The 12,783-nt window shown below is 38.6% G+C and overlaps 1 protein-coding gene across 1 annotated transcript; it reads left to right on the top strand.

Moving 5' to 3' along the window:
• On the top strand, nt 1–11,614 carry LOC139736700 (ubiquitin recognition factor in ER-associated degradation protein 1-like). Its single transcript, XM_071647448.1, has 12 exons — nt 1–133; nt 1,682–1,796; nt 2,226–2,258; nt 2,961–3,082; nt 4,239–4,375; nt 5,090–5,162; nt 6,134–6,202; nt 6,945–7,013; nt 7,569–7,625; nt 8,439–8,527; nt 10,637–10,724; nt 11,387–11,614. Exons 1-12 carry the CDS (start codon nt 131–133, stop codon nt 11,456–11,458), a joined length of 927 nt encoding a protein of 308 aa, XP_071503549.1. The 5' UTR covers nt 1–130; the 3' UTR covers nt 11,459–11,614.
• Nucleotides 11,615–12,783: the final 1,169 nt, after the last annotated feature.

The following is a 12,783-nucleotide window of genomic DNA, read 5'->3' as shown; positions in this document are numbered from 1 at the left end:
GTGTTGTGGTAATGTTGCGAGGAAGGTGAGCGCAAGCAGTGATTTTACTTGCCGTGCTCTTTTACGAACGTCACGGAACTCCGGGCCCGGTTTGATACACCAGCTAGCAGACTTTGACAACTCAGTAACAATGGTAGGTTGCAAGTTATCCTTCGTTGTCGACAGTTGCAGACACTGAAATTATTTCGTCATCGGTAATGGCATGAGTCTGTTGGCTGGCCGCGCTGCGAACTAACGTTAGAGTCTACGTATTTCAATACTGTGGGACTACGAATATGGAAGAATGAGTTTGCAATCTAACGTTAGATCATAGATGTCTAGATCTACATTGTCATTACCATGATCACTGTGGGCCCGAGAACCAAGATCTTTGCCACAACCAATTTGTATTTGTAGCTTAAAGCAGATCCAGCGCCCGTGTAAGATGTTGTGTGTTAAATATGTTGTGTGTAAGAGTTAAATTTTATGGCTAAATTTTATATATTTCACTACTGTTTGAGGCGACGGGATGGGAATTCCGTATTGCGCAATAAATTAACTACGAGTAGGTACGCTGATGATGTGAATGAGCAACTGCCTATACTTCACATATGAGTATCTACCTAACGTTAGAGCTAACAACAAGTTAGAGCGACGTGGGCGTGGATCAGCCGATCACAGAACGGCTAGCTATATGGAAGTTGTGTGTTTCCTAAATCATATCTTTTAATTTTTTTTTAAGTAAGACTGAGAGTGGTATAGACTAGTTTTTGCTGAGATGGGCTTAGTTACTGTGAGATACTGAGAAATCTCTTAACGTTAAGTCTTATGATATGTACTTATGAAAGAGCATACAATTCCATTAAAGAGGAATTCAAAGCTTGATTGATGGGAATTTGCTTCGAAATTCTTGACATTTCCAAAAACAAACAGGTCCCAATAAAAGGCAGGCCTACCTTTTATCACTTTGTTTCACTTTGTTTTTTTATGTCTCTGTCATGTCAGAACCGATTCAAATAGACTTTGAATTCCTATCAAAATTGTATGCTCTCTTATATTTCATAAACTATGGTTTCTAATTATCATACAAAATGTTAAACCTATCACATTCCCCATCCCCCATCACATTTTCCATCACAAGCAATACTAAACATCACTTCAAATCATGTTATCGTTAGATCTATGTACCACTTATTCTGATCAGTCTGAGGATCTATATAGTCATGTGCAATGGTGTGGCATTGAGCATTTGCCTGCTTAAAATTGTGACAAGCATTTATTCATAATTCATTTAATTTTCAGTGCAGTACAAGCTTCAGCCAGGGCTGTTCTTCAGCATGTCAGTGCACAGTGAACAAACAAACAAACAAAGAGATAATTATATAATTTAACAAAGTGATATTAAAATTAACATGAAATTGATCAGGAAGCTTTGAATACACCTTGGCCTTGGTGGCCAAGGTAACTCCTAGAACCTCATCCTTACCAGTTCACTCATGGTAGTAATGTGCAGACTTCTGATACATAAAGATCTTCTCTAGTGATGTTTGATAAAGAAACATTCTTTTGTTTTGACATTTCGATTATTGTGCTGAAAATCTGACCGTGAATCTTTAGTGAGTAGTAAATCAATGTAAGTCTGTTCAATATTTCAAGTTATATGTTTTGTTTCTTTTTCTTTTATTTCCCCTTTCTTCTGCAGTTCGGGTTCAATTCATTTGCTCCTTTCCCGAACCAGTTCAAGACACAGTACCGATGTTTTTCTGTGTCTATGCTGTCCGGCACCTACAGGGAGGATGTGGAGAGGGGTGGAAAGAGTGAGGCCTACTGTCTTTTCTGCATCTTAATTCAGAGGATTTTGTTTGTTTGTTTGTTTGTTGTAGGTTTTAAGTATTAAAGTTGACTTTTTTTTTAAAGAAGAAAGTCTTTTAGATATAAAAGAGGTAAATGATTGAATGCAAGAACTGACATCAGCACAATGTGCTTATTATGTGTGGTCCTTACATGTGATTGCGTTCCCTGCCTGTTTGTAATTTTGCCTCTAACGAAGATTCTGCTAGGATCGAAAGTTCAGGCCTTTTTTTACTCCATTTTACTCCATTGGCTCACCACTATCGGATAAGCAGTTTCAGGACTTTTTTTTTATTTTTTTTATTTTTTTTTACAAACCCCAGAAGAAACAGTATTTGATACTGTTAGCTAATACACTTGTACTAAAATACATTTTCTGATTTTGATCTCAACAGTCATCATGCCGCCTTCTGCTCTTGATACCCTGGGTAAGTCAGTTGTCATTGTTTCTATGCAAACTTTCAAATACAAGAATGCAAGTGTATACAGTGCACTCCCATTATAGCAAACACGGTTATAATGAAATTTTGGTAACAATGAAGTAAAAAATTCAAGCCACAACATTATCCACTCTGTATTTCATTGTTTATTTGTTTGGTTGTAACAAAATTTTGATATAACGAAAGTTAAGAGAACTTCGTTATAAGAGGAGTCAACTTTATAATGTTTATTCAAATTGATAGGATCAAAGATGAGTTCCAAAATGTTTTCTTATACTTTGATATTGTACCCTGACTATACCAATTATCACCTGTTCATTCCTCTGCTAAATGCCAGTGAAGGTCCTCTTCTGTACTCCTCTGTCACGTAAACATGTCATGCCTGTATCAAGCTTTAGGTTTCTCCTGTTACAAGTCTGTTCATTTGAAGATGAACATATCTTGTAAATGGTTCATTTTTCTCTTCCCTGACTCTGATGTACAAGTGAAAATGAAACATTGGTTTGATATCTCAGACCTATTGGTGGAAATATTTATGGACTGACAGACAGATGTTCCTATGTGTGCATATCATACAATCATATGTGTATAGTAAAACCAAAACCAAAGGTGAAGGTGTGGAGAACAGCTCACTGGATGACTTTTTTGATGAACCAGCTACTTCAAGGCTTTTTTGCTTTTCCTTTGTAGCTCGACTTCACATAGAGTACCCAATGCTGTTCAAGTTACATAACAAGAAGCACAACAGGACAACACACTGCGGGGTGCTAGAGTTTGTGGCCGATGAGGGGAAGGTGTACCTTCCATACTGGGTAACTATCACCATACCTTTTTTTTTTCCAAGGAGAAGCATATACTGTACCATTAAAAAAAAAGATTGGAATGTGTGCTTAACAAGAATGATGTTAAAATAGTAATTTTGCCCCCTTGCAAATTTTGTATGCTGATTTGTTGTGACATAACCATAAAACGTACTAGGTTTGTTTTCTTCATTTCTTGCTGTTTTGACTTGTATCCAGAGATTTTTCTACTGTTAAAGGGACTGTACAGTACTGGCTGAGGTGGGGATTCATGTTTTGAACATTCCTTAGTGAGATAATGAGAAACCTCTTATGAAATATAAAAGAGCATGTAATTTTAAGAAGGATTCAATGTTTATTTGATGAAAATTGGTTTTCAAATGGCTGAGATATCCCAAAAAGTGATAATAATAAAAGACTACAGGCCATGCCTTTTATTACGATCTCATCGTTGCACCTTGTTTTTGGATATCTCAGCCATTTCAAAACTTATTTTCATCAAATAAAGTTTTGATACCATTTTTAATAGAATTGCATCCTCTTTGACATTTCATAGAGTGGTTTCTGAATATCTCGCAAAACGTGAAAAGCTAAATCCTCACCTCGACCAGAACTGTACACACCCTTTAAGAGTCCTGATGCCAAAGCACCACTTATTTCTTTGCTGGTTCTCATCTGTATGTCATGACAAAATGTGACTTGAGGCTTGCTGGATGACTTTCCAGACATCACATTTGCCCAGTGGCACAATTTGGTCAATCCTCTCTAAGCTAGCAGCGTAGATTTTTAGCACTTCATGAGCAGTGAGCAAAATGTTCTCTGTAAAATGAGACCAGACTCTGTAAAGGGGTCTCCTGAGGCAAAGCAAACATGTATCTATGGTTACTGTAAAAGTGGACATTTTCACGGTGTTGAAATTTTTGCGCATTTCACGCAACCAGAAGCTAGCACCAAAATAAAAGCTTTGCGAATATTTTTCCTTGCCATGTGTTCTAGTACTTGATGTCTTGATTCCGTGGAATTAAAAACAAGTGAAACTCTTCTTACCTGGCCGAGCGTGAAAAATTTGTCGCGCGAAAAAATCCACTTTACAGTACATTGACACCACTTGTAGTGTTTATTACCTTGTGTGCTTCTTGGATTTTTTTCTCATTCTTTTCTGTCACAGATGATGCAGAATTTGCTCCTAGATGAAGGAGACTTGCTAAACATCCAGGTGGAGGCCAATGGACTTCCTGTTGCTACCTACTCCAAGTTCCAGCCACAGTCCACAGATTTCCTCGATATTTTCAATCCCAAGGCTGTGTATCCTTTCTTGATCAAAATCATTTGGGTTTTGTTTCTTTTCTTTTCTTTCCTTTTTTCTTTGCGCATACCTTCGTGTGTGTGTGTGTGTGTGTGTGTGTGTGTGTGTGTGTGTATGTGTATGTGTGTGTGAATAAGCTCATTTGCAAATACTGGAAGTTTACTCTTAAAAAAAGGAGCTTATATTTTTGAACTCAGTATTACTGAAAAAATATTATACACTACACTTTTTCTGCAAAACATTTCTCTGATGGGAGTAAAGCAAAACAAAACACAGCTTTTTGAAAATTGAATACAATATTTATGATGTGTCTACATAATAATCTGATAGCTTGGGGTTATAGTTCAAAGCAATCAATGCATTACAGCTTCAAAGATGTGACATGGTTATGTGTTAGATTCAGAGGACTAATAAAACATACCAGGTACTTGCTGTTGGTGCTTACACTGTACCTGTAGCATAGATTGTTCTTTATATGTATCAGCATCACATCTGAAAGCTTGATATGGTTAACTGTGCAAGAAAATTTGATTTCCCATCATTTTGCCAGACAAAGGATTTTTGGGGGTAGATTTTAATACATATTGGTGCATTTCCACACTAATCAGAACAATGCATTGTCTGTCCTTGGTCAATAGGGGCTGTTTTCTTAGTGCACAATTGTTTGTGTAACATTTTCGTCATTGTGTCCTTAACATGTATAATTTCTTCAGCCTGGAGAACATACTTAGGGGGTTTGCCTGCCTAACAAAAGGTGATATGATTGCCATCAAGTACAATGACAAGGTAAGGCTGCTAGTTGATTTGCACCATGTAAATAAGAACAGCAAAAGAATGATGGGAGCTTGGCACGCTCTTGTTTTTACTACTGACCGGCCTCGAAACTCAAGAAAATTTTGATACTGTCTGTGAGTGTTGTGTTCAGTTCAGTTTAATTGATATATTTTTTAGAAGTAACATGTTTATAGTGATATCATACAAGCCAATATCGAGTGATGAGGTGCCTCAGTTGGTAGTGTGTCTGCCATGCAATCAAATGGCTTGAGTTCATGTCCTGATGAGTCTAGCTGAGCAGTATCATGTGTTATCATGCCGTCCCTTCCGTAAGAGGCAAAACGCTCTGTCCCCCTATTGGACACAAAATGGAGGTCCCGTGTGGGAGCGAGTCACAACTTATGCCTGTAAAAGATCTCCTCAGATCTGAGATCTTAAAGATCTGCTTACTCCTCACAAGGAGCAGGGTGCAAACCCAGTGGAGTAGTCCGCCCAAATAAATACAGGAAAATGGGTGGATCAAGTATCAACCAGGCCATGTGGTGGCATTTGAGAAGGAAATACACAAAACAGTGGGGTGAAAAGTTTTGGAGTAAACAAAAAGATAGTAGAGAGTGAATTACGGATGGGGAGAGGAGAAATGAAAGATGCTTGTTATCCATTATTTCAACTCAAATACATGATAGAGCTATTGGGTTATGTAGAACTACATGTACATACATAAAAATACACATTAAACAAGCCACTTTCTTCTATTCGCTTGGAGAAAGAGAAAAGGAAAACTCTTCTGTTCCACTCTCTGATAAGAGTGCAGTGCTGGCTGTAGATATTAGTCATAGAAATTACATCCACAAACAATTGAAAGATAATGTTATACTTAATTGAAAAGATTAGACATTGCTGCCATCTTTATCATCTGTAAAAATGCCATGTCTGATAATAGTTCTGTTTTCACATTTACTGTCCCTTTCCCTTTGCTCAAGATATATGAACTGGAAGTGTTGGAGACAAAGCCAAGTGATGCAGTGTCAATTATTGAGTGTGACATGAGTGTAAGTATAATTTGAATGCTTCCCCAGAATGGGCAAACAGATGTTGGATAGTGAAATTGATGAAACAAAACCAGCTATGCTATGTGTTCAAAGTGCATTCTAATACTGTTAATTTATAAGACCTTACATGTACTCTCGTGGTGCATGGAGTAAATGCTGTGCGTCCAGAGTATCTGTTTTTAGCAGCAAAGTATATAGCAGACACATGAGAACCATTTGCCAGTTTGAAATACTAGTAATGTCTTCCAAGAAGTGAACATAAAGTTATGGGGGATGGGTCTGTAGTAGGCCAGACCCGAATTATTTATTACCCCCTCTGTTTCTAATCTCTGTCCGTCTGAATAGCACCTCAGTGACAAATGCACTCAAAGAGTCATGATTCAGTCAGTGAGTGGGACACTCATTTAGTTTATGTGTTAGATTGACTCCAGCATGATTCAGTACATGACTTTATCAACTGATGTTTCAAGACGAATGAATCTGCAACTTGTTTAATGCATGCAGCAAATTTGCCAACCTGCAATTTTGGAACATTTACAATAACCTTGGCATAATTGATGCTCAGTAAGTTGAGGATAGGAATTTGCTCACTACTTTAAGATACCAAAAGGCCCCATAATCAGAGTTTCTGAAATCACTGTCTAATGTAATACAAGGTAGTTTTCTTTCTTTGTACAGTATATTTTTTCACTGTTTCCTTTCTCTTTTCTTACTCTTTTTGCCATTGATTATCGATGTGCAGGTGGAATTTGCTGCCCCTGTAGACTATGTGGAACCTGTAGCACCAAAACAAAAGCAACCTGAAAGTGAGGTGAGTGCGCCTTAACCCGTTCCATACGGGATCCTGGTGGCTTGTGTCAGAATTCAGTATGAAACAGGTTACCATCCTGCAGCTAGTGTGATGCCACAGCTAATTGTGACAGTGTACATTGTTCTGCAACATTTACTTTTATTCATTTTGTGCTGGTGTACGTCCTCAGTGCTCCCTGTTGTGCCATCTGTGATATAAATGATATTGAAACGTTGATACCATAGTCTTGTGTAATCTCCCAAGTGTTTTAAAACATTGTGGAGTCTTTCTAACTGATTGAGGCTCATTTCGAGCCTATGGAAGAGGGTCATGGGCAACCCATTTGATATAAAGACTAAACCCTGTGTTTACACAATACTTGAACAAAGATATAGAGTGCAGACAACATTCATGAATTCAAAGAGATTTAACTTGTATTTTGAAAATTACATCAAACATTGTCAAAGCATGATATATGAAAGGGTAGATACAACCATATCGAATTATATATTAGATGAGTGATGACACCAAACTGTTCTCTTACTAAACCTCCCTTTCTTCTCCCCTTTCTGTCAGGACATGCAAATGGATAGTACAGACTATTCACAGTACATCGATGTCAACAAATTCAGAGTGAGTACCACGATATGTTCTGCCTAGAGTCCTAGCTTGGTGTTCCTTTGAGTGCTTTGAGCAATTTATATTATGCTTTGATTTGCAGAGATAATTCAGTCAGACATGAATGAATTTGCAGCTAATCATGCATAAACTAATCCTTTTAAATTGCACAGAAGACTAGATTGGTGTTATGCTTAATTTTCATGTATTATGTGTATACATTTACATTTATATTCAAGTATTCATGAAATGCTTATAAAATTTCTTATTCAAGGAATCACAAATAATCTGATGTGTTATGTCTCTGTCTTTTAAAATTCTGTCACTGAAAAATTTTGATGTTATACTTGAAGTTGGTATAAGTTGACACACACCTACACACTCAACCCATTTATTATCACTTTAAACATGTCTTGTTAACTGTTAACTTTATTACATTTATGTTCTGCTTAGCAGTCAATGAAAATTATAGTATCTCTCCAACCTCTGCTCACCGGGGTTGCACAGAACTGTTACCACTATGACATGATTTTGCTGCTGTGTCATCACAAATAGAATACTGTATATGCCAAATTTTTTGCGAGGTTTTTATTTTTGCAAATTTCGCGAGTCAGGTGCTATTTGCGAAATTAAAGACTCTGATCCCGATATGAATGTGACGCACACGTATACATTTCTCCATTCAGTGCATTACTCCACGATCGTGAATTTAACCACTTGTGAAATCGTCGGGAAGTCCCGATTCACGAAATTGAGACTCGCTAAATATATGGTGTATACAGTAGTGTACATTTACAGTCGTACTTATGATTGATTTCATCCTGGCAGGCATTCCAAGGGGAAGGTCACAGGTTAGACGGCAAGAAAAAGAATGTGGAATACAAGCCTGTCATCCCTCCAGAAGACATCCCACAGAGGTACTTATAGAAATCTTATCAGCTGTATCACTTCTTCTTATGGGGGCACTGTGGCATAGTGGATAAGACTCCCGGCTCCCAATCGGAGGACCGGAGTTTGATTCCCGCCCAGTGCTTGCGTCCTTGATCAAGATGTTTTTGCCCACAATGTCCATCTCGACACAGGTGTATACCTGGCAATGCTAGGGTAATAATAATGGTATAGGGCCCTCTTGTAGAACAGTGGCAGCACTTAAAAGGCTACCCTGGATACAGAAGATGACATTATTATTATCAGTAGTAGTAGTAGTAGTGGTAGTAGTAGTAGTAGTGGTAGTAGTAGTAGTAGTGGTAGTAGTAGTAGTAGTATTAGTAGTAGTAGTAGTAGTTGTAGTAGTAGTAGTAGTAGCAGTAGTTGCACAAATTTCTGTCAAACCTGCAGCATAAGATAGAATTATGTTTCTTATATGCAAGTATCTTCGGGATGGCATTTTATTAGCTCACCTGAGCCAAAGGCTCAAGTGAGCTATTGCGATCGCCCTTCGTCCGGCGTCCGTCGTGCGTCGTGCGTCGTGCGTCGTCCGTCGTCCGTCGTCCGTCGTCCGTCGTCCGTCGTCCGTCGTGCGTCGTGCGTAAACTTTTTACATTTTCATCTTCTTCTTGAAAACCCCAAGACCGATTTTCATCAAACTTGGCAGGTAGCATCCCTAGGGGGTTAGGAACTCAATTTGTTAAAATGGGCACCATGCCCCACCCAGGGGGCCCCCAGGGGGGCCCAAACCCCCCAAAATTAAGGAATCTGTAAAAATCTTCTTCTCTAGAACCAGAAGTGATAGAGCTAAGTTAATACTATGAGTTAGTACATTGATGACTGTAGTTTCAAGTTTGTTCATGGCAGAATCAGGGGTGCCCCCCTTGGGACCCAGGGGAGGGGGGTGGGGAAGGGTTCTAATGGGGCCTAAATTGTACATTTTCATCGTCTTCTTGAGAACCCCATGACCCATTTTCACCAAACTTGGCAGGTAGCGTCCCTAGGGGGTTAGGAAATCAATTTGTGAAAATGGGCACCATGCCCCACCCAGGGGGCCCCCAGGGGGCCCACACCCCCCAAAATTAAGGAATATCCGCAAAAATCTTCTTCTCTAGAACCAGAAGTGATAGAGCTAAGTTAATACTATGAGTTAGTACATTGATGACTGTAGTTTCAAGTTTGTTCATGGCAGAATCAGGGGTGCCCCCCTTGGGACCCAGGGGAGGGAGGGGGTGAGGAGGGGTCCTAATGGGGCCTAAATTGTACATTTTTATCTTCTTCTTGAGAACCCCATGACCTATTTTCACCAAACTTGGCAGGTAGCATCCCTAGGGGGTTAGGATCTCAATTTGTTAAAATGGGCACCATGCCCCACCCAGGGGGCCCCCAGGGGTCCCAAATCCCCCAAATGAAGGAATCTTTATAAATCTTCTCTAGAATCAGAAGTTATATATAGAGCTGAGATAATACTATGAGTGAGTACATTAATGACTGTAGTTTCAAGTTTGTTCATAGGAGATCCAGGGGTGCCCCTCTTGGGTAGGGGGGGGGGGGGTGGTGGTTGGAAGGGTCCAAATGGGGGCCTGAATTGTACATTTTCATCTTCTTCCTGAAAACCTCATGATGGATTTTTGTCAAACTTGGAAGGTAGCATCCCTAGGGGGTCAGGATCTCAATTTATCAAAATGGGCACCATGCCCCACCCAGAGGGCCCCAGGGGGCCCCCAATCCCCCCAAATTAAGGAATCTTAAAAAAATTGGGCCCTTATTGTACATTTTCATCTTCTACTTGAGAATGCCTGGTCAAATTTTGGTAGAGCTGTGAATAATTTAGATTAGTGACTGCGTGAAAGGTGAACTTGCGATACTCAGGTGAGCGCTAGACCCGCGGGTCTCTTGTTTATTATGTTATCATTTCCTGTATAATGCCATAATCTGTTCAGTGAAGCTGCAAATCTGATATATCACTGCATCCTGCAAAAGTATAAAGTTCCTATATTTAAAGCATTGATTAAATTAAATCTTGTTTCCACCACACTCTGCAGTTCTGCAATTCCATACTGACTTCAAATGCCAATTTGTTTTTCGTGATAATTCAGGGGCATCCCAAACTATGACTACAAGAAGGGCACACTGACCTTCATCAGGAGGATACGACCTTCTGCAGCTAGCAATGGAGTTGGTTTGGTGAGTTCTGGAGTTTCTATCTTCCTAGTTGACATACTATATGCTTTATGTAGCGCACTGGAACACGATTTCTCCATACAGGCAAATGAGCCTGTTTTGATGTTTCCATAAATGGCTGTAGTACACAACATTACATATCAGTTTTGTATGTATGTAAAATACAAACAAAAAGTAGTTTATTAATACAGGTACATATACCTCAACAAACTTAATTACCTTAAATTAGATTGTTTTGATGGCCTAGTAGATCAATTCCCTGGCTGTGATGAGAATGAAATACAAGTTCAGGAGGTGACCGTTCCAATGAAGTAATTCTGATATATTCTCCATGGATTATTCAGGGGTTATTATGCGATTGAATGATTTTGAAGCTATAATTTCTAAGTTTGAGCAAAGCACACAGTCAAAATGTTAGCGTACAAATGCTCCAAAGCTCAGAACTGGGCCTCTGCTAGTTATATCAATTAAATCATTTTGATTTGCTGTGGAATGAATGATGATATCATTCTGAAGTCCTTGGGCCAAACTTAAGCCAGTTAGTTCTTCAGTGAATTGGAAAGTCATGATATTGGTCATGCTGTAGTCCCATACATGAAAGTAGCGACTGTACTGATCATCACCAATTTTTGGTTGTATTCTTTATTGTTTTTTCTCCACAACAGGACGAACCAGATTCCTTCCAAGCATTCAAAGGAGACGGCCAGAAGTTGAGACAAAAATCAAGAACAAAATAACTTTTCATTTATTGTTGTTATAGCTATATTAGTGTAATATATTTAAGTTTATGACGTAGAACATTTGTAAATGACTTATATAACTATACTTGTCCCAACTGAATGTGTAATGTACGTGACATGCTGTTCAAGAATATCATAATATAATGAATATTACCTAGGTCCTGTCATAAGTTTCTCAAAAATGATTCCCCCGCCCCCCCCCCCCCCCCCCCCCCCCCCCCATCAACTTCAAGACAAGTTAGACTGGGAAATGGGAAGGCTACCTATGAGGTTATGTCTTCATATTCTGCAAAGCCATCTCCAATAACTAAAATAGCCTGTTTGGGGTGGTTTTTGTTTTCAGAATTGTAAAATAGTACAATATGTTTCTTTTGGATGCATTTTTCTTGTGATATGATCAATGAAGAGATTATAAAGTGCATAAATCAGAGACAAGCATTATGAGACAGAGATTTGTGGCGTGAGGTGGAAAAAAGTGGAAAAATTATTTCCGCAGGTGTATATGAGATAGTTGGTACTACATATTCTGTCGTGTATTAAAACTACAAATGCCACCAATGGCATTGCTTACACCGTGGGTATTATTTTGGCTATAGCTGAGTAAAGTATCATAGGCTGGTCTTTGGGCTGTGTATGTCACATAATGGAAGACATACATTTCTCTTTATAGAAGACATGTGTAAGCATATATAGAATATATGAACAGATTTATCAAGCATCAGTTCTTGAAGATGCGTTAATAGTAGATGCCCTCTCTTATGCCAACCCTATCTTCTTCTTTTTTTTTTCCTTCTAAATTTCAATCTGAAGATGTTGCCAGATATCAGAAAAAGCATTTACCCGTTTCAGCTCACTCAACCAACCATTTAATGATGGATTTGATGAGAAATGAAATTTATTCTTTTGAACTTTTCTTGTGAATTTTGTGATGCATTATTTAAACTTTTTAAAGTATGTTCCTGTCAGCTCGAAGGGTCAAATTTACATGTTTAATAAAATCACTTGATAATAGTCCTCTTCAGAAACAATAATTCAGCTCTAACTGAGCTACGATATCTAATTATCCAGAAGTTGATAAAATGGTACAATGATGCTCAGTACAAAAGAAGAATAAGACTGGATTTTTTGACTGCATGTATAGAGGGAACTTATTCCCTCGCATAACGTGCGAAGAAGCGATATGACTGCGTGCGCGTTGAGCAGGCTCTCACTGAGAGTTCTTGCGTAAACTCACGAAATAAAATGTGACATTGAGATAATTTCTTTTCAAGACAGCCCCTCCCCTTTCTTGTGATTTCTTGCAAATAATGGAATGAAATTAG

This window comes from Diadema antillarum, unplaced genomic scaffold, assembly GCF_040938485.1.
Source record: "Diadema antillarum isolate AM-2024a unplaced genomic scaffold, OU_Dant_1.0 seq00000662_RagTag, whole genome shotgun sequence".
NCBI lineage: Eukaryota > Metazoa > Echinodermata > Echinoidea > Diadematoida > Diadematidae > Diadema > Diadema antillarum.
The sequence above is the reverse complement of the archived record's forward strand: the minus strand, read 5'-3'. Positions and strand labels throughout refer to the sequence as shown.

What these genes read in the sequence shown, in the direction of transcription:
- LOC139736700 (XM_071647448.1), top strand. An exon ending in TTCTGCTCTTGATACCCTGG is followed by an intron (nt 2,259 to 2,960) that starts GTAAGTCAGTTG and finishes TTTCCTTTGTAG; the next exon opens with CTCGACTTCACATAGAGTAC. An exon ending in TTATTGAGTGTGACATGAGT is followed by an intron (nt 6,203 to 6,944) that starts GTAAGTATAATT and finishes ATCGATGTGCAG; the next exon opens with GTGGAATTTGCTGCCCCTGT.